Source organism: Theropithecus gelada, chromosome 2 (genome assembly GCF_003255815.1).
Source record: "Theropithecus gelada isolate Dixy chromosome 2, Tgel_1.0, whole genome shotgun sequence".
Lineage (NCBI taxonomy): Eukaryota > Metazoa > Chordata > Mammalia > Primates > Cercopithecidae > Theropithecus > Theropithecus gelada.
The window spans coordinates 101,749,728-101,777,162 of NC_037669.1; the positions used below are offsets into that span (position 1 = coordinate 101,749,728).

Consider the following 27,435-nt stretch of genomic DNA (forward strand, 5'->3'; position numbering starts at 1 on the left):
TCTTTCTCCCTGTAGGATGGAATATTCTCCCTCTGTGGGCACAGCATGCCCTGAGTTGGGTAAGACATTCTGCCTCCCTCCTTGGGTGGGACACAGCCCCACTGTGTGCAGGTCATTCTCTGCAGGTCAGTACATGTCCCTCTCTATAGGTGGGACATCTCTACCCTCCTCCCTAGGCTATGGCTATTTGAATGCCTGGTACAACTAGACCAGGTGACTTGGAAATGCCATAACCCAGTAGGGGCCCCAGTGAGGGTGACCTCTGCCCCCTTGCTCCCCCAGACCCTCAGGTCTGCAGGGAAGATCTACATGATCTTCTTCATGCTTGTCATCTTCCTGGGGTCCTTCTACCTGGTGAACCTGATCCTGGCCGTGGTCGCCATGGCCTATGAGGAGCAAAACCAAGCCACCATCGCTGAGACCGAGGAGAAGGAAAAGCGCTTCCAGGAGGCCATGGAAATGCTCAAGAAAGAACACGAGGTGGGTGAGCAGTGCCACCAAGGAGCCTCTAAGCCCTCACCTGACTGTGGGTGCTTATAGGTGGGGTATATGCTAGGTAAAGCTGGTGCCTGCAGGCATGGTACATGCTGGGTAAAGCTGGTTCCTGTGGGCATGGTGCAGTCCCTGCTGGGTAAAGATATTTTCTGTGAATGTGGTATCTGCTGAGTAAAAATTTAGAACCTGCTGGGTTAAGACGTGCCTGTTAGTGAGGAGCCTACCAGGTAAAAGTGACATCTGCTGGGTAAGGTGGGTCCTATGAGTGGGGCTTGTGCTGGGTAAACTTGTTCCTATGGTCATCCTGTCTTCCAGATGAAAGTGGCGCCAGCTGGGTAAAAATGGTGCCTACTGGGTGGTAGCTCCTGGGTGAAGATGGTCTCGGTGAGCACAGTGCATGCTGGATAAGAGATCCGTGTGTCCATGCACATAGTTTATTCCGGTCAAGGGATGCCTTCTGGTGGGGTAGTGAAGAAGGTCCAATGTCAGAGAACAGAGCTATCTCAGAAAATAAGCACTGACAATGCTGCCCTAGCCATCCCCAGTCTCCCACATGGTGGAGCCTGGAGGCTGGCTATAGAGTGAGCTATTAGAAGCCAGGCTGTGGGCACCCACTTGTTCTTCTCACTGCCCCATGCCACATCTTCCAGTACACTTTTGGCCAGCTAAACCTTCTAGGAGAGCCTCTGCCCTCTGGTTCTGCCACTTCTCTGCTCATCCACACCTACCTCCCACCTGTTCCACACACTCCCCTCTTCCAAGACTGCCCACTTTAGCCACTCCTATTTTCCTTCCTGGATCTTGATCTTCCCCAAAATATTCTGGGTCCGTCTGAGTTTATCTCCATGATGTCCTCATTTTGGAGTAGGTGTGCAAGTCCACCTACTGATAGAGAAATCCAAGTCACTGAGAGTTGCCTGGCCTGCCTGAGCCTGAGGCTGCACAAAGTCTCAATGATGGAAACATCCCTTCCTCCACTCTTTTCCAGGCCCTCACCATCAGGGGTGTGGATACCGTGTCCCGTAGCTCCTTGGAGATGTCCCCTTTGGCCCCAGTAAACAGCCATGATAGAAGAAGCAAGAGGAGAAAACGGATGTCTTCAGGAACTGAGGAGTGTGGGGAGGACAGGCTCCCCAAGTCTGACTCCGAAGATGGTCCCAGAGCAATGGTAATCCCAGCTGTGGTTCTAGCTTTTCCAGGGCGGGTCAGGCATGAAAAGCCCATCATGCTAGGCCCCTGTACAGTCACAGCCCCCACGGTTGCTCCTCTCTGCCCTTCCTGTTTCCCATGGCCTTCCTTAGAGTAGGGGAGCTCTGGGCAGAGGGACAGGCTAGTTTTGGGTGTTGTGATATCCCCAACTTGAGGCCAATATCCCAGCACTGGAGCTGGGGCTGGGGGACGAGGCCCCATGGTATGGGTTGGTAGGAGTTCAAGGACATGCCCATAAGAGTGAGGGGCCATTCCGAGTGCCCCAGGTCCTGCTCAGACCGGGCCTGTCTGCAACACCAGGAGCCTTCCTGCCTCCTTCTCCCTTACCCAACCTGAGCTCTAACTCCAAGCCCAGTTAAGTTTTAGGCTCCCAGCTCCAGAGACATAGATTTGAGGGGAGTAGAGATCCCAGAAGATACAGGATTATCTCTAACCCCACATCCCCTTTTCCAAGTACCCCTGGCCCGACCCACCCAGTTCCTGTGTGGCAAAAAAAGCCCTCAATGCTCCGAGAAGTTTGGCTGAGGCCAATGGCACAAAAGACAGGCTGGGAGCACATGAAGAGCACATGTCATGGTCATGTCCCCTCTCCTCGTGCCCTTAGAATCATCTCAGCCTCACCCACGGCCTCAGCAGGACTTCTGTGAAGCCACGTTCCAGCCGAGGGAGCATTTTCACCTTTCGCCGGCGAGACCTGGGTTCCGAAACAGATTTTGCAGATGATGAAAACAGCACAGCGGGGGACAGCGAGAGCCACCACACATCACTGCTGGTGCCCTGGCCCCTGCGCCGGACCAGTGCCCAGGGACAGCCCGGTCCTGGAACTTCGACTCCTGGCCACGCCCTCAATGGCAAAAAGAACAGCACTGTGGACTGCAATGGAGTGGTCTCCTTACTGGGGGCAGGTGACCCAGAGGCCACATCCCCAGGAAGCCACCTCCTCCGCCCTGTGATGCTAGAGCACCCACCAGACACGGTGAGCCAGCCCCGAGATGCAGGCACCAGGGCAGTTCTGGTCTCTCAAACCGATCACCAGTGCCAAGTCCAAAAATACTCACCAAATATTTGTTGAGCACCTATTATGTGCTGGGCTCTAGGTGCATAAACTTACAAAAAAAATCTCTGCCCTCATAGAGCATCCATGCTAATGGGGACAGACAGACAAAAATCAAAGGAAAGCCAGGTGCGATGGGGCACGCCTGTAATCCCAGCACTTTGGGAGGCCGAGGTGGGGAGATCACGTGAGGTCAGGAGTTCAAGACCAGCCTGGCCAACATGGTAAAACCCCATCTCTACTAAAAATACAAAAATTAGCTGGGCGTGGAGGTGCATTCCTGTAATCCCAGCTACTTGGGAGGCTGAGACAGGAGAATCACTTGAACTCAGGAGGCAGAGGTTGCAGTGAGCTGAGATCATACCATTGCACTTCAGCCTGGGCAACAGAGTGAGACTCCATCTCAAAAAAAAAAAATCAAAAAAGAAAAAATGTCTATATTGTGTGTGATGGGGATAAAGAAGGATAATAGTTAAATATGTCACAGCTAGTAACGCTGCCATGACCATCATCTGGGGAAGCCTGTTCCGGGCACAAGGAACAGCAAGCGCGGAGGCCCAGAGGCAGAATCTGCCTGGCCTGTTGGAGGAGATGCCATGAGGTCAGTGTGGCTGGAACAGAGGGAGCGACGGCGAGAGAAGTTGCAGTGACTGTTCCAAAGGTGATAGGAAGGGACTGGCCAGATTGTGAAAGGCCAATCAGAACTTTGGTCACTTAGTCAATCCTATGACAGACTCATGGCTGCCCAATCAGCCATCAGGTGTCCTTGCGGACCCCGGGCCCCCAACACAATGACCAGAGCAGCCCACCCAGGAAAAAGCTGAACATCTGGCTCAGCCCCCAAGGCCTGCAGGGTGCACTTGGAGAGGAAGGTAGAACGGATGGGAGGCTTGACCAGGAAGGTGGAGGGTGGCCTGAAGATGCAGGGCTCCCAGCCGCATGGCTTATTTCATGCCACTCAGACTCTTGCTCAATCTGTGGAACATGGTACAGGTTAATTAATCTCTTTGTGCCTCAATTTCCTCATCTGTAAAGTGAAAATTATACGCCAGCAAGTCGTGGTGAGGACTGAAAGAGTGCAACTAGGTCCAGTGTTGAGACCCGGACTTGCCTGGTGTTGGAGTCATCAGTATTATCTGTTATCGGTATTAGTGAACAGGAAGGAGTGAGGTTCCTGGGGCACACTGCAGAATGCCCAGGGTCCCACACTCCTCTGGAGCACAGTGTGAAGGGAGGAAACTGGGCACCCCTGGGGGCAGACCACAGCTTTAGGTAAAGCTGGGGAGGCCCTGGCCCATCTGAAGGGTGGGGTGTCTAGCTTCCAGGAACACTAAACCAGGCAGGTTCAGCCCTGGAGCTTCAGCCTCATGGAATCAGGTCAGCAGCTGCGAGCGCTAATAGAATTTCCTAATCTCGTTAAGGAGAAAATCATCTCATTGTACTGCACATGTCGGGAGGAATCCAAGTTCAAGCACTTCATTACCAGGAATTCTGACTTCACCCATTCTCACTTCTGTGGGGCCCATTTGTAACCTTAAAGGGATTAGCAGGCCAAGACAGGGTCATTTGCAAAGTTAAAGGAATTATCGAACCAAGATGGAGACATTTGAAGAGTCAAAGAGATTAGCAGGCTGCAGGCCCTGGGAATGCCTTCTGTGCTTTCACTGGGTCCCCAGTGACACATTCCTGCCCAGTTCTAGTCTGAAAACAGAGCACAGTGTTGGGCACACTGTGGATGCCTAATCAACAAGGATGGGGAGGAAGGGCCAGCCCAGCAGACAGCTCACATTCAGTTTATCCAGATTGGGAGGTAGGGACTGAAGACTTACTTTGCCCTCTGCTTGTATGAGACTGCCTGGTTCCAAAAGTCTAGATGTAGGTGGGAGAAGCACACTGAATATCCATTCCTTTTCTCCCCCTGCATGTTAAATCTTCATCCTCATTTCCTGTGGCCACCTAGCAAGTTAGGAACAGAGCTGGAACTCTAACCCAAGCCTTCTGATTGATTCCCAAGAATTTATCCATCCATCTAATATTTATCTAGTGCCAGCCTGCCATGTGGAGTGCCAGGCAGTGTTGAGACTCCAGGGTTATATCAGCAAACAAAGAAGGCAAGATCACTGTCCTCTTGGAGTTTCTACCATATAGTTAGGAAGACAGTAAACTAATCAATATTTTCAGGTAGCAATAAGTCATGTGATAGCAAGTTGCTAAGGGGAGGGATGAGGATGAGGACTATTAGAATACTTGGGAAAGGCCTTCCCAAGGAGGTAACATTAAAATTGACAGGCAAATGATTTTAGGGAGCCAGCCCTAAAGATGCAGAGGAATAGCATTCAGGTAGAGGGAATAGCAAGTGCAAAGCCCCTGAGGAGGACACATCCAAGGGATGAGAGTGACTAACAGGGCCAGGTGTGGTGAAACATTAAAATGAGTTTCATGAGTTAGGATTTGGACTGTGCAGGACCTTCTAGACCATAGAAAAGTTTGGATATACTGTGTGAGTAAGATGGGGAGGAGTAGGATGGAAGGAGTTGTTGAACAGAGGAGTGACATTATCTGATTCACTTTTTAAAGGAATCCCTTTCTACTATGCAGAGAATAGAGGGACGAGAAGAAGAAAAGAAGCCAGTTAGGAGGTCGTTGTAGTGGTTTTGGGAAAGGGATGATGACCACCTGGACTAGGATAGTGTATTAGTCAGCTACTGTCATAACAACGCTGTGTAGCAAACTACCCCAGAAGTCAATATCTAGCAACAAGCCTTTATTCTCATGCTCACTCATCTGCAGGTTGACTACAGCGTGGCCCATGTAGGTTAGGCTTAGCTGGGAAGCCCTGCTCCAGACTGCACGCTGGCTGGGCTGGGCTCCATGATGTGGGTTAGGCTCAGGGCTGCTCCACGTCTTTGTTCTGAGGCCCAGGCTGAAAGGGTGACAGCTACCTGGGGAAGCTCTTTTCATGGAGAATTCCTGGAGCACAAGAGCAAGCTAAACAGCACTAGCCCAGTTGAGGTTTCTGTTCACAGCGTGTCCACTAACATTGTGTTGTCCAAAGAAAGCCATTCATGCCCAGGGCAGGGAAGTTTAATTCACCCTCAGTGGGAGGGGAAAGAGAGTGCATATGTGCCAAGTGATAACCAAACTATCATAGATGGCAAAGAAGGAGGGGAGAAGTTGGGAAAATTTAAAACTTGCTTGTGAGTTAAGCTGGCCAAATTCATGGTTGTGTTGGACCCAGGATAGTACCATTGCACCAGCCACCTCAGCCCTCTCAGGTGCCTCCACTTGAATACTTCCATGACTTGGAGTTCACTACCTCCCTAGGCAACATTTCAGAGCAGTCCTACCAATGGCCGGGATGTCCTTAACTTGAGCCCGGATCTATTTGGTACCCACCCTATGCCCTGCTTCTTCTACCCTGGGTAGTCTAGGCCCATCTTCCCTCTGCCCTGCGAAGATTACAGAGTCTTGCTATTGCATGCTAAACAGCTCAGCGCCTGGGCTGTGGTCATGCAGGGCCCTGCTGAAGTGAAGGCTTTATTGGCCCTCCTTGGTTCTGTGGGAGGCTCCAGGTAAGCCTAGAGAATGCCTGCCTGCCACCTCCCTTCACCAGGGCTGTTTCCAGGCCTGGGTTTTATACTGATAAAAATGGTGCATGCATGGTGAAAACAAACCCCACAGTGCAGAAGTACACAGTGCAGAAGTGAAAAGGGAACTTCTCCCTCTCTTTCCCCTCCCCCACAATCCCATTCCCCAGATATGTCCACTTTAATCATTTGGTATGCATTTTCCAGATCTTTTTCTTGTTTTTTCATCAAACTGTTTGCCTTGGAGATGTCCCCATGGGAGCATACAAAGAACTGCCTCATTCTCTTTGTTGTCTATCAGAGTTGGATTGTGTCTATAATTGATTTGAATATGGTTGCTATTGATTGGTTGTTTTGTTCTTATGGTATTAGGAACAGTGCTGCAATGAACATCATTTATGTGTATTTTTGATGCATATACGTAATTATTTATGAAGTTAGATTACCAGATGAGGACTTGGAGGGCCAATTTAAAATTTTCTTGGTAAATCCAGCCTAACTGCCCCTACAAAAGACACAGCCTCCCACCAGCCACGTGGAAGCATTGTACTTTATCCTTCTATTAGCATTATCTTAGAGCAAGTTAGATTTTTTTTTCAGCTTCTTTATGCTCTTGACGCTGGGAAGCTTGTGGTCAATTAAGACTCCCAGATCATTTTTGCATATACTAATGTGTATGACAGCATCAGGCTCAGGGAGGACCTGTGATATATGTAGCTTCCTGACCACACTCAGGAATCACTGCTGATGAGAGGCAGTGAAGAAGAAACGAGAATGAAGGAGACAGTGATTGGCAGGAGGGGTGGAGGGAGTTCTTAACTGGGAGGGAGTTGGGAACAGAGAAGCCCAGCATCCAGTGTCCCATCAAGACCTTCATCTTGATGGCATCCCCAGCCTGAGTCTGGACTGGCCACCCCAGCTCCAGCAGGACTAGAGCTAGAGGCAGGACCCCTTTCCCCAGGCTGACGCAAATCTCCTGATTGCACTCAGACCACACCATCGGAGGAGCCAGGCGGGCCCCAGATGCTGACCCCCCAGGTTCCATGTATAGATGGCTTCGAGGAGCCAGGAGCACGGCAGCGGGCTCTCAGCGCAGTCAGTGTCCTCACCAGCGCACTGGAAGGTCAGCACCCCCAGGTCATTTAAATACTCCCCACCTCTGCTGCAGGCACCCTTACCTTCATCCCAGCCTGATCCAGGCATCCCCCATTTGTCTTGGCCTGCTTTGGACATCCCCACACTGTCCCAGCCTTCTCTGTTCTGTGGAGCCTTGCCTGTCCTTCCATCTCTTCTCATCTGTGTCAGCTTGTTCTCTCCTGGGCATCACCATGTCTGTGTTTCTCCCAAACACTCCCACATCTGGCCTGTCCCAGATGCTTATCAGTCTCATTCCATCGTCTCCCAACCATAACCATGTCTGTCTAGGACCATCCTGTCCTGAGCACACCCGTATCTGTTCTAGCTATTCCCATATCTACTTCAGGCTATTCCAGGCATCCCACATCTTTCCCAGCCATTCCTGCCCTAGGCAACTCCACATCCCTTCCAGTCTGAATTTGGCACCCCCCATCCTGATCTTGTTCCCTCCTATCTCAGATGTATTCTCATCTTTTCCAGCCGGTCCTCGGCATCCCCTCTCCCATTTGTCCTGACACATCCCAGATGTCCACATCTGTCCCTACCCATTCTGTCCCAGGTGTCCTTGTGCCCGAACTTGCCTGTCCCCATTACTGTTTCATCATTTTCAGCCTGTCCTCCCCTGAGTGTCCCCAGGTCTATGTGGGACTGCTGTCTTAAGCAGTTGTACGTTTGTCCTAATAATCTCTCCTGTCCCCATTTTCCCTGCCTCCATCTTTGTTTCCTGTCCCTATGGCCCTCTTCTCTCATATTTCCAGACTAAGGAGCCAAGACACAAGCCACCCATTCCCTCGGCCTTCGCTGCCCCCACTGTCCCACTGTCGTGTGGCAGCCCTGTCATCTCCCAAAGCAAGTCATAAATCTTTTCTGGAAGGTATTCCAGATACATATGGCTCAGTCAACAGAATCAAACTAACTCACTGGCTGTCCCCTCAGAGTTAGAGGAGTCTCGCCGCAAGTGTCCACCATGCTGGAACCGCCTCGCCCAGCGCTACCTGATCTGGGAGTGCTGCCCACTGTGGATGTCCATCAAGCAGGGAGTGAAGTTGGTGGTCATGGACCCATTTACTGACCTCACCATCACTATGTGCATCGTGCTCAACACACTCTTCATGGCGCTGGAGCACTACAACATGACAAGTGAATTCGAGGAGATGCTGCAGGTCGGAAACCTGGTAAGAGCCACCTGCAGCTGGCTATAAAATGGGCATCCTGGCAGGAGGGAACCTCAGGCAGCTGGCACAGCCTTCATGGGTAAGGGAGAAGGGATCCTGCACACAGAAGGATCTTTTGAGGGTGGGAATCATCATAGAAGACATCTTGGAGGAGGGAGGGAATCTCAAGGTCGGCTTCTAAGGAGCTGAGAAATGTAGATTTGGAGTGGGAGGGTGGAGTGAAAAGTTTATGCAGATGTTCACAGTCTAGAAAACAAAAGCGAGCTGGGGGTAAACCTGAAATGTGTGGAGACTTGAGATTTTGTAATTTGTAGATGGAGGAGAGTGTGTGCAGGAGGTAGTTCTCTTATGGACCGAGCTTGCATCAGTGTTGTTGGATGGGGGAAATTGTGGATGAATGGTTGGATAGAAGGAGGGAAAGATGGAGGGATGGGTGGGTGGATGGATGGATGGATGGATGGATGGATGGATGGATGGATGGATGGGTGGATGGATAGCTGGGTGTAGTAAGTAAATCAGGCAGAGCCAGATTTGAATTCTGACTCAGCTCTTACTAACTAGCTGATCTCAAGCAATTTACTCAGTAATTGGCCCAATAAATATTTGTTGAATTCAATAAATGGGAAATTAGTATGACAATATCAACCTCATAGGAAGGTAATGAGGATTGAATAAGATAATATCTATAATCTGCTTGGCTCATAGATTGATAAGCAGTAAGCACTCAAAACAAATGATAGCTGTGCTATTGTTGTTGTTAGATTGCTCCTGGAAGTCAGAATGTCTGGGTTCTAATTCCGATTTTTTTTTTTCTTGATACTAAATCAAGTCCTGCCTCTTTATTATACGGATAGGGAAACCGAGGCCCAGAGACCGGAGGGATGACATGGCAGGGGCAGAGTTGGGCATCTCTCAACTCCCAGGACAGGTCCATATTGGATCAGTCCAGGTAAACAGAGTCAGCTCATCTTTAGAGGATCCCAGGGCAGAGTTGCCATGAGCCCACTGGCCTCAAAAAGGAGCTTCTGAGATCACCACTGAGGTTGGTGTGAGGATGGTAGGGGGACTTCTGGCCCCATTTGATCTAAGCTTGCTCTTACTGCAGACCCAGCCTGTCTCAGGCCCAGCTGTTCAAGTGACCCCCACAGGCAGGTAGGTCTCTCACACTGTGGAGTATGAGGATTTTCTTTTCTTCTTACTTTCCAAACCCAGGACTCTAGATAGTTCTCTGCAGGGCCTATTGAGATTTTTTTCACCAATTTGAGTCCACTTGCTGTAATTTTACTTTTCTTTCCTTCTATGTGCAAACAGAAGGGAAAGCTACATCTCAGTGGGTAGAAGTCTCATGGCACTGTTGGGAATGTTGGGTGGTCTTCAGATGGTAGTTATGCAGGGTTTCAGTTGAGTGTGGTTTATCAGGTTGTGACCATTGGGTTGGACTGAGCAGCAAGTTAGGTGTGATGAACAGCACTGGTGGCTTCACTGGGTCAGCAAGTTGTGGCTAAACTGCAGTTGTATTAAACTTGTCATTAAATTATAGATAACAGGCAGTGTAGTTGGGTTATAGCTATATTTTGTTCTGTTTGAATAGCTTTATTGCTAGTATGTAAGGTTTTGATTTTATTGCATTTAATATATTCTAGGTAGTTTAAATATTAAGTGTTAAGAAATAATACCATAAAAATAAGCATGAGTAAATAATCAGCTTGGAAAAAGCCTTTCTAAGCATGTGTCTGAAGACAAATTCCATAAAGGAGAAGATTGATAGATTTAACTAACTTTTTAGCCCATCACACAAATAAAGATAAAAGGCAAATGAAACTTCTGTTTCCAGCAATATTATGGACAAGAAAATCTGAAAAGTCTCCTATTAATAAACAATTTAAAATACAGCAAACAGTCTTTGAATTACGTAGCTAAGTGCATGAGAAAGTACAGTAGTTCCTCCTATCCACAATTCTGCTTTCCATGGTTTCAGTTACCCATGGTCACCCATGATGTGAAAATATTAAATAGAAAATTCCAGAAATAAACAATTTATTAGTTTTAAATGGCACACCGTTTTGAGTATTACAATGAAATCTCACACTGTCTTGCTCCATTCTGCTCGGGGACATGAATTGTCCCTTTGTTCAGCGTATCGTGCTCTATATGCAACCTACCCATTAGTCATTTACTAGCGATCTCTGTTATCAAATAGACTGTTGTGGTATCACAGTGTTTGTGTTCAAGTAACCCTTATTGTACTTAATTGTTATTCTCCAAAGCAGAAGAGTAATGATGCTGGCAATACAGATGTGCCAAAGAGAAGCCAAATATATAACAAAGAGAAGTTGTTCATCTCTTATTGTGCCCAATTTATAAATCAAACTTTATCAGAGGTATGTAGATTTACGAAAAGGCATAGTATATATAGGGTTCAGTAATATCCATGGTTTCAGGCACTCACTAGGAGCCTTGTTGGAATGTATTCCCCATAGATAAGAGGGGGCTACTGTAACGGAAACCCGAAGTGCCAAAAACAAAAAGAAGCTTAAAAACCATAGCAGTAAACTTGTGAAATGGCTCTGTAGCTGCCGTGGGTAGGGTGGGGAGGTGTTGATTTGCATAATCTGGAGGCTTGGATTTTAATGAGCATGTAGAGACAAGACACTCAACCTTGGGACAGTGTGAGTAGGGGTCGAAACTGAGTAGCCCCATAAGAATATGACCATACATTCAGAAAAATGGTGATCCAGAAAAAACCTACACACAAACCCTGGGAAATGATAAAGAAGCCCTGTCTTAGCCAGGGCTGGAAAGGAAAAAAGTAACCCCTGAAAGGCTGTGACTATGGATTTGGCCTCATACAGATTTGGGGTTCATATTTACACCTGAGTAGTCCTGGAACCTACATCTAAAAAATTAACATAGAAAGTGATCCTAGAATAATGTCTTGGGGCCCCTAAAAGGGAACAAAACTTCTCTGGAAGGACACACCTTTAGCCCAGGTCAAACTGGATTTCCCAAATTATAAAACACAGAAGGAAATATTCCACCATGAGGAAGAGTCAGCAGACACACACACGGACAGACACAATCAGGCTATCCCCTTTAAAATGTCACATAGTAGAATTGCTTGATAGAGATTATAAAAATGTTCATAATTGGCCAGGTGCGGTATTTCACACCTGTAATTCCAGCACTTTGGGAGGCCGAGGCGGGCAGATTGCTTGAGCTCAGGAATTCGAGACCAGCCTGGACAACATGGCAAGACCCTGTCTCTACTACAAATACACAAAAACAGCCAGGTATGGTGGTGTGCACCTGTGGTCCTAGCTACTTGGGAGGCTGAGGTGGGAGGATCACTTGGACCCCCCAGCGGGGCCGAGATTGCAGTGAGCTGAGATCATATCACTTCACTCCAGTCTTGGTGACAGGACAAGACTCTGCTCAAAAAAAAAAAAAAAAAAAAAAAAAAGTTCTTAATAACCAGAGACATAAAATAAGAGATTAAAAACATAAGAAAATAATACAGCTTTGAAAAGGAACCAAATAAAATCTCCATAAATGAAAAATATAGCCATTGAGATTAAAATTTCAATGTACACATCAAATAGTATATTAATACAGTTGGGGAGATAATTAAATGATTGCAAATTTAGATCTAATACAGTTGCCCAGAATGTAATATAGAGAGATGAAGAGAAGAAATAGAAGAAAGAAGGAAGAAAAACATATCTGACATTATTTTCCAGATTATGTTGTTGTCTATTTAAATCATTTTAGAAAATCTACAGAGAGGCTGTTAGAACTAATACAAGAGTTCAACAATATTAGTGGGTACAGCTTCAGTATTCCAAATAGTGTTCCTAGTCACCATCAACAATCAATTGGAGAAAATAAATTTTTAAAGTTATCACTTATGATCACAATAAAAACATGAGAAATTTAGCGATAAATATAACAAAAGATATGCAAATTTCATATGAAAAAATACGAAATTGCCAAAAAACATAAAAGAAGACATAAAAGTGGAGAGATGTGCCATTTTCATGAATGAAAGTATGACTATTGTAGAGATACAAATTCTTCCCAAATTAACCTGTAAGTTCAATGTAATTCCAGTCAAAATCTCAATGCTTTTTTTAATGGAACTTGACAAGATAATCCTAAAACTCATATGGAAAGTAAAGCAGATCAAGACAAATTAAGGACTAAGGTAGGGAATTTACCATAGTATGTTAAGATATCTTAGAAAGCTAAAAATATTATAGTATTGGTGCAGGGATGGAAAAAAAGATTGTGCTACAGAATTGAGAACACAGAAATAGAACAATCCATATTTGGTAACTTGATAAATAACAGAGATGGTATTATAAATCAGTAGGAAAAGGCTGAGTGTGGTGGCTCATGCCTGTAATCTCAGCACTTTGGGAGGCCAGCCGAGGTGAGCAGATCATCTGAGGTCAGGAGTTAGAGACCAGCCTGGCCAACATGGTGAAAGCATGTCTCTACTAAAAATACAAAAATTAGCTGGGTATGGTGGCATGCACCTGTAGTCCCAGCTACTCAGGAGGCTGAAGCAGGAGAATCACTTGAACCTGGGAGGTGGAGGTTGCAGTGAGCTGAGATCGCACCACTACACCCCAGACTGGGTGACAGAGTGAGACCTTTTCTCAAAAAATACAATACAATACAATACAATACAATACAATACAATACAATACAATACAATACAATAAATCAGTAGGAAAAGGATAGGACTGTTTAATAAATGATGCTGGGAGAATGGTTATCTGTGTGGAAGAAAATCAATTTAGATCCCTACCTCACATCATATTCATAAATTAGATGCAGGGGAATTGTACTTAACACCTAAATGTGACAAAGCAAAACTTTAAAGTTTTTAGAATAACAACAGGAGAAAAAGCTTTAAGATCTTGGGGTTGGGAAGGCCTTCAATAATCCAAAAAAGCTTACATCATGAAAGAAAAGATTGCTAAATTATAGATTGTTAAAATTTGTAATCTCTGTACAACAAGGGATATTACAAACTAAGTGAAATCACTACCACAAACTGGAAATTGATATTATAGTAAGTATTTAACTAGAAATATATGGAATCCAGGCAATATTGAAGATTTACACATCAATAGGAAAAGAGGGATAGTGATAAAATGATAAAAACACAACCACAACAATGGACAAAGGAAATGACAAACAAATCACAGAAGAGGTAATTCAGATGGTTATAAACAAATGAAGAGAAACAGAGGAATGGAAGTTAAAGCAACATTGAAATACTGTTTCTTGCCCTAACAGAGTAAAAACTAGGCTTCTGTGTGTTGACAAGGATGTGAAACAGTGGGAATTCACAGCTTGTAAGAGTGTGGATTTGGTACAACCATTTGGGGAGCAATTGAACAATATCTGCTAAATCACAGATATATACTGTATACCCTACTACTCAACAATTCCATATATATATATATATTCTTAAGAAAGTCTCACACATCTGTACAAGGAAACATGTATAAGAAAGTTCTTTACAGTATGTTTAGTCATAGGGGAAATTAGAATCAATATAAATGTCCATTAATTTTATAAAGTGGATAAATAAATTGTGGTGTACTCATACAATGAAATACTGTACACAATTAGAATGGATACATATACATGTGTCAATAAATCTCAAACACAGTGTTAAAAATAAAAGGAACTTGAAAGAGAATATATAAAGCATAGCTTATTTACATAAAGTTAAAAGAATACAAAAATACTATGTGTTGTTGTTATATACATTAAAAATGTAAAAATGTGTAGAAATGATAAACATCAAATTTGGGATAGTGATTACCTTGGAATGAATACAGTACTATGGGTGGCTCCTGGTTTATCTGTGATGGCATATGATAGGTAAGAATTCATAGTGGAAGCCATCATTTGAATTACTGGTTTAACTCCTTTATATCTCAGTTTCCCTATCTGTAAAATGAGGATGATAAACATTACATATCTCATAGGGTTACTGTGAGGGTTAAATGATTTAATATATGTAAAACACTAGAACAGTGCCTGGCATACATCAAATGCTATTTAAGTATTTGCTTTTTTTTTTTTTTTTTTTTGGTAAGGAAAAAGAAAACAAGATTTGAAACAAATATGGCAAGATGTTAACATTCATTAGAGTTTGGTGGTAGGTGCACAGGTAATCATCTTATTATCCTATACTTAAAAAGTATTTTAAAGTGTAAACAAATACAATAAAGGTAAATGACAAATCAGGAAAATTGTGACAATACAAATAGTACTAATAGACAAAAGGGTAATATCCTTAATATATAAAGTATGTTTATAAACCATACAAAAAAGCAAACACTTTAATAGAACAATTAAGAGCAAAGGATATGAACAGAAAATTTCACCAAATAAGAAACACAAAACAAAAAGAAATGTCCAATAAAACAAGAATGTCCTGTTGGATGAGAAAAGGTCATGGGAACGGAGTACCCAGTATTAGCATAGTTAAAGGGAAGCAGTTACTCACATGCAGCTCGTGGAATTGGCTAAAACCTCTCTCCGAGGATCATTTAGCACTATGTGTCAGAATCTCTGAAAAACACTCATTGACTACACAATTTCATCTCCAGAAATCTTTCCTAAGAAAATAATTAGACAAGTTGCTTTAAAACAAGCATGTAAAAGGATATTTATTGTGGCAATGTTTTTAATAGGGGAAAAGGAATGACTATCACAGGGAAATGGCTAAACCAGTTATAGCATATCTGTACAGTGGAATGTGCCACAAATGTAAAAAAAAAAAAGAAAGGAAGAGAGAGAGGGAGGGAGGGAGGCAGGAAAGAAAGAAGGAAGGAAGGAAAAGGAAGGAAGGAAGGAAAGAAGGAAGGAAGGAAGGAAGGAAGGAAGGAAGGAAGGAAGGAAGGAAGGAAAAATGATGCTATAGATTGTGTTTAATTGGCATGGAAGGATGTTCACAAGGTACTATGTTTTAGATACAGGTTTATAGTGCATGGAATATGGTCCCATTAAAGTCATATGCCAAGGTCAAAGAGAATTTGGGGTTCCCCATAAGTTCCCCCAATTCCTGGAAAGCGGCCATTTGCACTCATTGCTCAGTGAACCTCCTGCCAGGAGTTAGGGGAAGTGGGTCACCATGCTCAGAGCCTCCATCTGCCAGATCCCAGTGAGCCTATAAAACATGCAGAGTTGTTTATATCTGAAGGCAGCCCCTGCCTGGGTCTGGAGCTCTTGGCCACTCTCAGCAATCACAATAAATGCTGCTGACAGTAACAGTAATCACCCTCTCATGCAGAGTATCCACTTCACAGCCATTAGCTATAACTCCTAGAAACCTCCTATGGAGTTGTTATTATTATCCCCATTTTATATATGAGGACCCTCAAGGCTCAGAGAGCTGAAGAAACTGGCCCAAGATCACACAGAGGCAGCCCCTGCTCTGGAATCCGGGCCTGGCCACCATTCTCTGCATATCTTAAACCATCCAGCTTTGATCACATGGCCTTAGAAAGCCTGGCATGAGCCTGGGGAAGGAGGAGGTCTGTTACCAAAATGTATGTACTTCTCAAACTTAGCTACACATTAGAATCACCTGGGAAGTTTTTTTCTCTTTTTAATCCCCATAACTGGGTTCCACTCCAGTCCAATGTAAGTAGAATCTCTAGGATGCGACCCAGGCATCCATATTTTTAAAGCTCCCTACGTGATTACAGAGTGCACCAAGTTTGAGAGCTCGTGGTCAAAAACAGCACTTGAACTTTAAATCCCAGGAATCTGGTCAAAACATAGATTCTAAGTCAGCAGGTCTGGGGCCTTACAAGATTCTGCATTTCCAAAGAGCTTCCAGGTGATGCTGTAGGTCCCTGAAAAACCTTTTATCGTTTCCCCGAAGGGCACTCCCCAAGAGCCTCTCCTGTCTTTTTTTTTCCTGAGTCCTAGCTCCACCTGATCACTGCCATCTCGCCACCAAAACAGCTGGGAGCCTGGACAAAGTGAGGTGCAGGGCTTTTCCTGAGCTGCCTTCTCTAGAAATGAGTGTCGGCACTCATGGGTGTCAGACCCACCCTGGTGCACCCCGGCAGTGCTGGGGAAGATCAGAAGTGGGGGTCCAAGGGAGGCGCTACCCGGGCCCCACCTGTAGGGGCTCTCAGGGAAAGTGTGCAGGCTGTGCTGCTGAGTGAGGGCTCTAAGCACAGCTGTGTGTGTCTGAGGCTGGGCAGGGAAGGCTCCTGGATGTAAGCAGAGCAGCACAGGACAGGCAGGACGTGGCGCACGGAAGGTCAAAGGCTCAAACATTCGTTCATCTATTCAACAGATACTAGTGGACCACCTATGGGCTGGGCATCGTTCCAGGTACAGTAGGGAAAGGTCCCTGCCATCACACAGCCTATCTTCTAAACAGACGAGGCTCGATAAACAAATAGCTGTTAGATGGTGGTGTGAGGCAGAGGAAAATGAAGCAAGGATGGGAAATAAGGAATTTGGTGGGAGGGAGGCACATTTTAAGTTACCAGGACACCCATGGATCAGGTGGCTCTGAAGGGAGTGAGTTATGCGGCTGGGGAGAGGCATGACCCAGGGAAAGGGAGCAGCAAGTGCAAAGGCCCCGAGGAGGGGACAGCAAGGAACAGGCGTGGCTGGAACAGGAGAGCAACAGGCAATGGGGCGGGGGTTGGAAAATGTATGGAAACAGGTTTGGGTGCTGGGGAGAGAAGCAGGTCTCAAGGCTGTCTCTCTCTGTGTGAGGAATGCAAACTGAGGCTGGAGGATTTCAGGGTCCCTCCCTTTCCCAAGACCCGGCTGATGGAGGAGCAGTTCCCTCGGCACAAGCACTAAAGGGACCCCTGAAGTCAGGAGGGCTGGGCTGGTGGGTGGTGCCCTGTGTGGCAGTGCTGAGGAGCCCGCCCACCTGCCCTCCTGGTGCCTACCCCTGAGCCAACAGCATCCCGCTGCCCTCCAGCCCACCTCCACAGGGCCTCTTCTGAGCTGATGGGGAGAGGATGGCACTGGGGTGGCCAGCAAATGCCTCTCTTTCTAGCACAGAGCTCCGTCAGGGCAGGTGCCCAGAGCAGAGTGACCTCCCCACCTGATTGCCAACCCCGGTGAGGTGCCTCGGCAATGCCCGTCTCTGACCCCCACCTCCTCACAACTGCTGCAGGCCTGACACTGTTCTCAGGGGTCCTCTGGCCCTCTGGCTTTAGCCCTCCCCTCCAAAAGACCCTGAGTGCCTCCTCACTGCCCTCAGGACAGCCCCCCAGCTCCTCAGCATGGTCAAGAGGCCCTGCATACAGGACCCCGACTTCCTGCCATCCACACCGTCACAGAACATTCTCTCCTCAGTTGGCACACTGCAGGGCAGCTGGCACGGCTCTCTGATCCTCTGCACCTTGGGATCCTTGACCACAGGGTTCTGCCGGCCAAGGCTGGGCAGCTTGGGACTCGTAAGTCCAGGCAAAGTTCAGCCTCTGCCCACTCAGGAATGTTTCTGGAAGAGAAAGGAGGTTTCCCTAAATTCTGGAGAGCAGCACTGGGTTCCTCTCCTCATTCTCAAACCTAATAGCTACGTGACCCCAGACAAGTTACTTAACCTCTCAGTGCCTCAGTTTCCTTACCTGTAAGCTACAGGCAATGATACTTCCTAATGGGGTTGTTGGATGAATCAAAAGAAACCACATGTGCAGAGTGTTGTGACCAGCACTTGGCACGTAGCCCTCGGGAGGCAGTGGCTGCTGATTATCACAGTGGGCAGAGTCCAGTAGGTGGATGAGGAGGAAGGGCCTCCTGAGGAGCAGGAACAGCAAGGACAGAGACCCTGGGTCAGGGAGCCATGAGCGTCATGGTGATGTGTGGATTCGGCATGTGTCGGGTGAAAGCCCTTCTGTGGACACACAGATCAGAAGTCTAGCGCTAGGTCATGTCACTGTCCACCACAGGTGCCCCCTAGAGCCGTGAGTCTCTGTGGAGCCTGCAAAGGGCCCAGGCCATTCCCGACGGCCAAGCTGTGTGCCTGGTGTGCTTGGTGAGCAGCTGCAAGGGCTGGAGGAGCAGGCTGGAGAAGAGAGCTGTCCCCAAGGGCTGGGCCGTGGCCAAGCAAACCCCCACTGGGAGCCTGGGCGCAGTCAGAGCTGGCAGCCCTGGAGGGAGCCCCTGCCACAGCGAGAGTCAGGAGGCAGGTGCCCCTGCTGGCCAGGGGTCTTGCCATCCCGAACAATGCCTGCTCCCTCCTCAGGTCTTCACAGGGATTTTCACAGCAGAGATGACCTTCAAGATCATTGCCCTCGACCCCTACTACTACTTCCAACAGGGCTGGAACATCTTCGACAGCATCATCGTCATCCTTAGCCTCATGGAGCTGGGCCTGTCCCGCATGAGCAACTTGTCGGTGCTGCGCTCCTTCCGCCTGGTACCTGGCTGGACCCACCGCAAGCGGGGGTGGGCGGGGTGGGGGTGGAGGGCCGGGCACAACCCAATCTGAGGTCATCAGTTGGTCATCCCTACTTTGATCTGTCATGCCTTCACCCAACAGCCATTTGCTAGGTACCCCTGGATGCCTGGCCCGGTGCTGGTGATGGTGGGGTACAGAGGCAGGCAAGGCAGGAGACATTTCTCCAGAGGAGCAATTGTGGTGGCCATCCTGATGAATTGCAAAGCCCTTTGTGGTCCAATGTGACCCCTTTAGCCCTCACAGGATCCAGGAGTGGGGCTGGTATTACTACATTTCCATTTCACAGATGAGGAGACTCAGAGAGATGACACGAATTTCCCACAGCTACATGGCAGATAACAGAGGGAGCTGGGCTGCTAACTGCTCATCCGAGGTTCCGCCTGCTGGTTTCTGAATCAGCATCTTTAAAATATTAATGCACACACACATCACCTGGGGATCTTGTTAAAATGCATATGCTGATTCAGTGAGTCTCAGGTGATGTCAAAGCTGCTGGTCTGTGGACCACACTTGGAGCTTGAAATGCTTGAGAGGTCCAGACATGGGGCGGGAGGTGTAGTCAGGGAAGGCTTCCTGGAGGAAGTCCTGAGCACTGTGGGTTGCTGCACATACAGTGGATGGGTGTGGAGCGGCGGGGAGTGTGTAGGAAGGCAGGATGCTGGGGTCAGGAGGGAAAGCCAAGACTGTGGGTTCTAGTCCTGACTCCACTGCTATGAACCAAGGGACTTAGACCTAAGTTACTCCACCTGTGAGGGTTGGCAGCTTCTTCTGTCAAATGAGGTAATGCCAGTGCCAACCTCATGTGGTTATTGGGAGTTCTGACTGAGTTCATCCATTCTAAGCACAAGGCCTGGCACGCAGACATTCAGTAAGTGTTAAGCACCTTCCTCCCTTTCTCTGTGATGACTGAGAGGCAGAGGTGACTGGACGACTCAGAGATGGTTTGAGCTGCCCTAAAGGATACGTGATGAGGACAGGTATGAAAGAGCAAGGACACTCCCTGTTGAGAGAATGTAGTGGGCAGTTCCTGGAAGTGAGGCCAAGGCAGAGAGGAGGCTGGTGTGGGGACGAAGAGAAGGGCTGAGCTGGGGAGGTGAGGCTGGAGCTGTTGACCTGAGCGCCAGAGCAGTGCCCAGTGAAGCTGCCCTCAGGCTGTGGAGACAAACAGTAGTGGGTGCTCTGGGAAAAATGGGGGGAAAAATAGGTGTCAGTGCCCTCCAAGGACTCCCTGGACTTTCAGGCAGGAGCTAGAGAGAGTGAGGGTGCCCATGGGCAGCAGGAGCCAGAGACCCTCACAAGGTCCCCTGCTCTTCCTCCTTCCCCAGCTGCGGGTCTTCAAGCTGGCCAAATCGTGGCCCACCCTGAACACACTCATCAAGATCATCGGGAACTCAGTGGGGGCACTGGGGAACCTGACGCTGGTGCTAGCCATCATCGTGTTCATCTTTGCTGTGGTGGGCATGCAGCTCTTTGGCAAGAACTACTCAGAGCTGAGGGACAGCGACTCAGGCCTGCTGCCTCGCTGGCACATGATGGACTTCTTCCATGCCTTCCTCATCATCTTCCGCATCCTCTGTGGAGAGTGGATCGAGACCATGTGGGACTGCATGGAGGTGTCTGGGCAGTCATTGTGCCTGCTGGTCTTCTTGCTTGTTATGGTCATTGGCAACCTTGTGGTAAGTTGGCCAAGGGCCTCACACACACACACCATCCACTCATCTACACAGCTACCCACCCATCCAATTATCCATTTACTTACCCTTCTATCACTCCATCTACCCATCCATCCATCCATCTATTCATTTACCCACATTTCCATCTAACTACTCACTCATTTATTTCATCCACCCGCCATGCACTCACTTACTCATCCATCTATATACTTATCAACAAACCATCTATTCAATGTACCCATTTATTCTTGCACCTATATGCTCATACAGCTGTCTACCTATTGATCATCCACTTATCAATCACCCACCCACCAACAAACCCACCCATCCATCTATTCAGCACTCCAGCAATCAGAAGGATCAGCAGATCCTTCCCTAGTTACCAAGCCACCCATCCATTTATCCACTCATTCACCTTGTCATTCATCCATCAACCCCCTTTTGCTCATTCACTCATCCGTTCACTAATCTGCTTATCAGTCATCCATTCATCAACCCCCATTCACACACTTACGCATCCATATGCCCATTCATCTATCCACCCATCCATTCACTTACACAACCATCCATCCCTTCCTTCATCCATCACCCATCTGTCCACTCACCCAACCATTCACTCCTCTACTCATTCATCCACCCCCATCTCTGAACTCACCATTCACTCATTCACCAATTCCATCTATCTACTCATCTGTCTATCCAGTTGTCTACTTACTCACTCATTGACCCATCCATGTATTCACTCACTCTTCACCACATTTTTTTTTTGAGACTGAGTTTCACTCTTGTCGCCCAGGCTGGAGTGCAATGGCATCATCTCGGCTCACTACAACCTCTGTCTCCCAGGTTGAAGCGATTCTCCTGCCTCAGCCTCCCAAGTAGCTGGGATTACAGGCATGCACCACCATACCTGACTAATTTTTTGTATTTTTAGTAGAGATGGGGTTTCACCATGTTGGCCAGGCTGGTCTCAAACTCCTGACCTCAGGTGATCTGCCTACCTCGGCCTCCCAAAGTGCTGGGATTACACGTGTGAGCCACTGTGCCTGGCCTCTTCACTGCATTTTGCTCATTCATGCATTTACCCACTTACTTACCTATTATTCATTATTTACTCATTTTGTTTTCATTCATTTACTTATCTGTTCATCTACCCATTGTTTTACTGTCACACACTATCAATGAATTATCACATGGTTTTTCAATTTATCTTAAACATTTGCTAAGCCATTGTTGCATGGAAAACATTGTGCCACATGCTGTTGGGCATACAGAGGCAAATGAGGTCTAGTGCTAGCCCTGACATCACTCAGCAGCTTGAGAGATGACTGGGGAGGTGGAGAGTTCAAACAGGCCTGAAATAACTCTCAGACTGGTCAGAGTGATCAGAGCCATTAAGGAGGAGACCGTGGGTACTGTTCCCACTCAGCTAGGAAAATCAAGAAAAGCTTCCTGGAAGGGATTTTGGAGCTGATCTGATAAACAGGCAATGCTGAAGAGGGAAGGAGCAGGATGAGCAAAGCACAGGTGCAGACAGGTGGTGGTCCAGGTAAGGTGGGGCCCATAGGAGCTTTATATGTCATCCTGAGTAGTGTGGTAGGAGTCTCTGCTGTCCCATCATGAGGGGCCCACACCGTTGCTCCTGTGGGTACCTGTCTGTCCTTGGGCAGGTGCATCTTGTCTTGTGTCTTTACAATGTGGGGAATTCTGGAACTGAGAAAGGTCAAAATTTAAATACCAGAGAAGGTGCCTTAGGAAGAGGCAAGGTTGGGGTCAGTCTGGTTCAGGCAGCAATCAGTGTCCACTGTGGATGTGAAGCTACCTTCCTGGGTACACAGGTGGCCCACACATGCTCAAGCAGCATACCTGTGTTGTCTGGCTCCCACCCATAGCTGTATGTCTCTGTTGTGGGCAGTGCGGTCACATCAGCTCATAGAGAGGTTTTACATTCACTTTTTCAGCCTGCTGTGGGGCAAGTACTATCGGCTATAGATTCCAGAGTCTTCCCCCAAACCTGTCTGACTTCTTCTCCCATGTGCCTTATCCAGGCCAGGACAGGGCCAGCCAGTTTGGGATCATTCCCCCGCCGGCCCATGAGCCCAGAGGCCAAAGGAATGTGGAGCCCAGAGAGAGCGGAGCCAGGGCTCAGTGCACAATGCCACTAGAACCCTGCTCTTTGGCTAGCCCCCAGCCCCCGCTTATGTCCCCTCAAACTAGCTATCCCTTGGGGTGGACGGTTGCTTAGCCCATCCCAACCCCAGGGCCTGCCAGGCTGTCTATTCTAGGGAGAATGAGAGTTGCCAAGCACTCAGCCCAGGGCCACGCTGAGCCACCCCTCACACGGAGCCCTGCGATTTCCCAGCAGATCTGCCTGAGGATGAGAAAATTAGAGGCTGCTGGAGGAGGGAGCTAATGCCAGCCCACGCAGCCCCCTCCCCGGCCGCCTGAGGAATTGGGCCTCTGCTGGGCGTGGGAGGAAGCAAGATTGCCATTGAAATGGGAAGTGATGATCAGGCAGGGCTGGGAGCAGCAGCAGCACGATTGACGGGGAAAGCACTGGAAGAAGCTGAACTTCTGAAGCCAGCGACAAGGAGGGCCCTAGACTCCTGTGTGGGTGGGCACGGCTGCCTAGGTACCCACCCTCCGCCCCCCCACCCTACTCCCAGCCTAGGCCCAGGACTCCTGGAGGTTGGAGGATGCAGGGCCTGGTGTGAGTGAGGGCTGTGGGGGAAGGATCCAGTGGGCATTCTTCCTGGGAATAGAGGCGGCCATGCCTGGGTCCTTGTGGACAAAGGCCAGGGGCCAGGCCAGAGGTCGGTGTAGAGAGCAGCTCAGAATTGCATCACATGCTCTACCCCGTAGTAATGATAAAGAAGGCTGCCTGGTGTCAAAAGTGATCATCTCTCCGTAGAGAGAGTATGGGAGAGCCTACCTCTTCACCTTCCATACTGTCCGCATGAATATGTATTACTTTTAAGCCAAAGGCATGTTTCTGAGGCTGCTTTTGTCAGAATTCTCATTCCCAGCCTGCTGATAGGGATGAAGTCCCTGGTAGTGGCGTGTTTTAGAGGCTCTTGAGAAACCAGAACAGAGTCTCAGAGTGGATTTCCAAACAGAACTGTGCACCCATCCTCACACACCACGCTGCCATAAAGGCGCTGGGAGGGAGAAGACACCAAGCCCATGATGGCCTGGCGGCCTGGTGAGCCATGGGCCAGTCTGACCCATGCATGTGGGAATCAGCCCACCGCCATCTTAACTGACCCTCCATGAGACTGGGAAATGGACACAAGCCCAGCCCCTTGTCACACAGCAAAGGCCTTCTTTTTAAACAAAAGCTAAAGCTTCACTCTTGTAGGAGGGCTTAACGGCAAGCAATTCTCCAGAACCATCCAAAGGCAGAGGGTTATGCAACCCCTCGTAAGAAGTCTCAAGTCCCTAAGCCCTGATGATAGACCTCAATAAAATACTGCACCCTGTGGAACCTCCAACACTGCACCCTCCCCTGGCTCCCTGCAGCATAGCAGGCCTTGACCTTCACACAGTACCCTTCCTAGCCTAGACTACCCTTCCTAGCCTACCCTCACAGCCTAGATACGGTCAGCTCTCAGTGGCCTGACCCCATGGTTAGTCCAAGTGCCTGAGGGCTGTGTGTGCCTTCCTGACCTCTTTTCCAGTCATTGCACCTTTCTCTGCCCAGTCCCAGCATCCCTCACCTGGAAAGCGTGGCAGACCTGGGCCTCAGGTGGCATGTGCCCTACAGCAGCAGCCCCAGGCCTCTGAGCACCAAGCTGGCTTCAGTGGGGAACTCAGAGGCAGGTCACTGCTCCTCCTCTTTCCAACAAAGTCCCAAAGGCTCTGGGTGGCTTCTCAGTGGGATTCTGTCTTGTCCCTGGACTCACACTTCCCAGAAAGGAGACCTGTGCCCATCCTAACCCCACTGCCCCTCACTACTCGTAAGGCAGCAGGAAGAGGAAAAGGGAGAAGAAGGCTTGTGTGTAGAAGCCAGTGGTGCCAAGACAGGGCTCAGTGTGTGTGACTGGGCTAGCCCCTCACTTTGACACTGAATGCACGCATAGTTCTCCCATGAACCTGAGCCAGGACACAACATCCTCAATTCAGACTGTGTCTGAGCCCTTGGAAAGAAGAATTCGAGTTTGTATTTTCTTTTATAGCCAAACCTTCCATATTCAAGAAAATGAGGGGTTAGGATGAGGGCTCAGGGCCCTGGATTCGAGCCTCGGAGCTGTTTGTCACAGGCAGTCTTAAAGGTCTCTAGGCCTCAGTTTCCCCATCATAGAACTGGGACTGGATGGCTTGGCATGACGCAGTGCCTTGGTGAGCCTGACCCATTATCTCGACAGGTCCTGAATCTCTTCCTGGCCTTGCTGCTCAGCTCCTTCAGTGCAGACAACCTCACAGCCCCTGATGAGGACAGAGAGATGAACAACCTCCAGCTGGCCCTGGCCCGCATCCAGCGGGGCCTGCGCTTTGTCAAGCGGACCACCTGGGACTTCTGCTGTGGGCTCCTGCGGCAGCGGCCTCAAAAGCCCGCAGCCCTTGCCGCCCAGGGCCAGCTGCCCAGCTGCATTGCCACCCCCTACTCCCCACCACCCCCAGAGACAGAGAAGGTGCCTCCCACCCGCAAGGAAACACGGTTTGAGGAAGGCGAGCAGCCGGGTCAGGGCACCCCCAGGGATCCAGAGCCTGTGTGTGTGCCCATCGCTGTGGCCGAGTCAGACACAGATGACCAGGAAGAGGATGAGGAGAACAGCCTGGACACGGAGGAGGAGTCCAGCAAGCAGGTGGGCCCTCACCCCTGCATGTATATACAGGGCCCGGAGCTCTGCTGTCCGGGCCACCCAGCCTCGCTCAAAGCGGCTGCCTCTGCCAGACTGCCTTGGCAGTGGGTAGGGGTAGAAGGCAGGCCCTCCGCACAACAGCCAGCCTCTCAGAGCGGTGCTGAGACCAGCCCTCAACCCTCTCTTCCTAACTCAGTCCAGAAGCTGACCTGGGGAGGCACTGCTGTCCACCACTCACGCCCTGGCTGGGCATGGGGAGCTCATTGTACGACAGGGAGACTGAGGCATGGCAAGAGAGACTTGCTAGGTGTTCCTCATGAGTTTAGAACAGAGCCTGTAGCCCCCAGTCCCCACACTGACCATTGTCCCCCTCCAGGACTGGCAAGGTAGTGTCTTGGTGAAGGAGAAGTACAGTTTTCTGACCTCCAGACTGCCCGTTCCCCTCCTCCCACGGCCAGGGCTCATTCTGAGATTTAAAAATAAGCATCCCTAAGACTGAGGTGTCACGGACAGCACTATCTTATCTCCCAACCTGTTATTTTTAACACTGGGGACCAGAGTCTGCACAAAGCAGGCAGGGCCCACCCCTCCCCTCCCCTCCATTTTCCCTTGGCCTGAGCCAGGCTCAGATGGCTTCTCCTTAGGGCTTTAGGTCAAGCCCCCAGGAGTGTTCTCCCTGTTGAGTCCGGCCCATCTTGGCTGCTTCCTCTGGGCCTGCACTGGGTGGGCCTGGCTGTGGAGAGCAGCGGCTCCCCATGTGTGGAACTTGATCTAAGGCTCTGGGCTTGGTTTCACGTCCTCCAGGCTCCCTGTGGTCCCAGAGGCCACCCTTTCAGTCAGGTTGTGGGGCAGTGGCAATGTCTGCTCAGGGAGAGGGCGTGTTGGTGTTGCCAAGACCACAGTTTCCAATGATCTCCAGCACAGGAGGGGAATTCCAGCTGCCTCTGCTTTCCCTCCTCTGTTCCTTCTCTTGAGCCCGTCGACTCTGGCTCTCTGGGGGATGTGTGTGTGTTCTCATCTGAGAGTGCCACGGGGACTCATGAGGGAAGTCAATGTGCCCTTCCTACAGTGGCCAGCATTTGTGAGCTGGCCATCGCGGCCCAGCTGCACCCTTCCAGGGAGTCTGGGGAGGGGGAGTTACGCCAGGCTGGCCAGGGGCTTCGTCTGGCTCTAGGCCCTTTGCCTGAACCTACCAGGAACCTCCCACCTGCCTGCTCAGGCCCCCTGAGGGAGGGGTCTTCAGTGAGATGGAGGCCCCATGAAGAGAGCTGGAGGCAGTGAGCGAGATGCACGGGCAGGGTCTGAAACCCCCAGGGTCAGGGCCCTGGAGACCTTCTGGCTGGGTGTGTGGACTCAGCTCATAGGCTGGGGTCTTTTCAGCAGGAATCCCAGCCTGTGTCCGCTGGCCCAGAGGCCCCTCTGGATTCCAGGACCTGGAGCCAGGTGTCAGCGACTGCCTCCTCCGAGGCCGAGGCCAGTGTATCTCAGGCTGACTGGCAGCAGCAGCAGTGGAAAGTGGAACCCCAGGCCCCAGGGTGTGGTGAGGTAATGCATGCCTTTGTCCATGAAGCCGGCGGGGCACTGCTGCTTGGCTCAGAGCCAGGCTGTGAGAGGTGCACGCCTGCATTTGCTGTTGGGAGCCACAGCCACTGTCACAGGCAGCGTGGAAGACCAGTCTGCAGAGGGGAGAGTGGGCATCCCTCTCCTGACAGGGGAGAGATGGTGCAGGGCCCAAGGCCAAGGGGAAATTCGGGAAATTCTGGTCCCAAACTCTGATGCAGTACTAACCCACTACCTCCATGTGTTCACCTTCTCCACACACTCCATCCCTGTGTTTT

General features: G+C 49.1%; 1 protein-coding gene across 10 annotated transcripts in view; it reads left to right on the forward strand.

The window, feature by feature from the left end:
- SCN5A (sodium voltage-gated channel alpha subunit 5) overlaps window positions 1-27,435 on the forward strand; it is a 102,208-nt gene that overhangs the window by 43,213 nt on the left and 31,560 nt on the right. For 4 of the 10 annotated variants that reach the window (XM_025375229.1, XM_025375228.1, XM_025375225.1 and 1 more), the window contains 9 exons: window positions 283-480; window positions 1,484-1,663; window positions 2,309-2,680; window positions 7,336-7,468; window positions 8,419-8,657; window positions 18,907-19,080; window positions 20,448-20,798; window positions 25,160-25,600; window positions 26,981-27,142. In XM_025375229.1, coding sequence (XP_025231014.1) covers window positions 283-480; window positions 1,484-1,663; window positions 2,309-2,680; window positions 7,336-7,468; window positions 8,419-8,657; window positions 18,907-19,080; window positions 20,448-20,798; window positions 25,160-25,600; window positions 26,981-27,142 — 2,250 coding nt within the window. Of the gene's footprint in view, window positions 1-282; window positions 481-1,483; window positions 1,664-2,308; window positions 2,681-7,335; window positions 7,469-8,418; window positions 8,658-18,906; window positions 19,081-20,447; window positions 20,799-25,159; window positions 25,601-26,977; window positions 27,143-27,435 lie in introns of all 10 variants that reach the window. The other 6 variants (XM_025375224.1, XM_025375227.1, XM_025375222.1 and 3 more) reach the window with 2 other exon arrangements.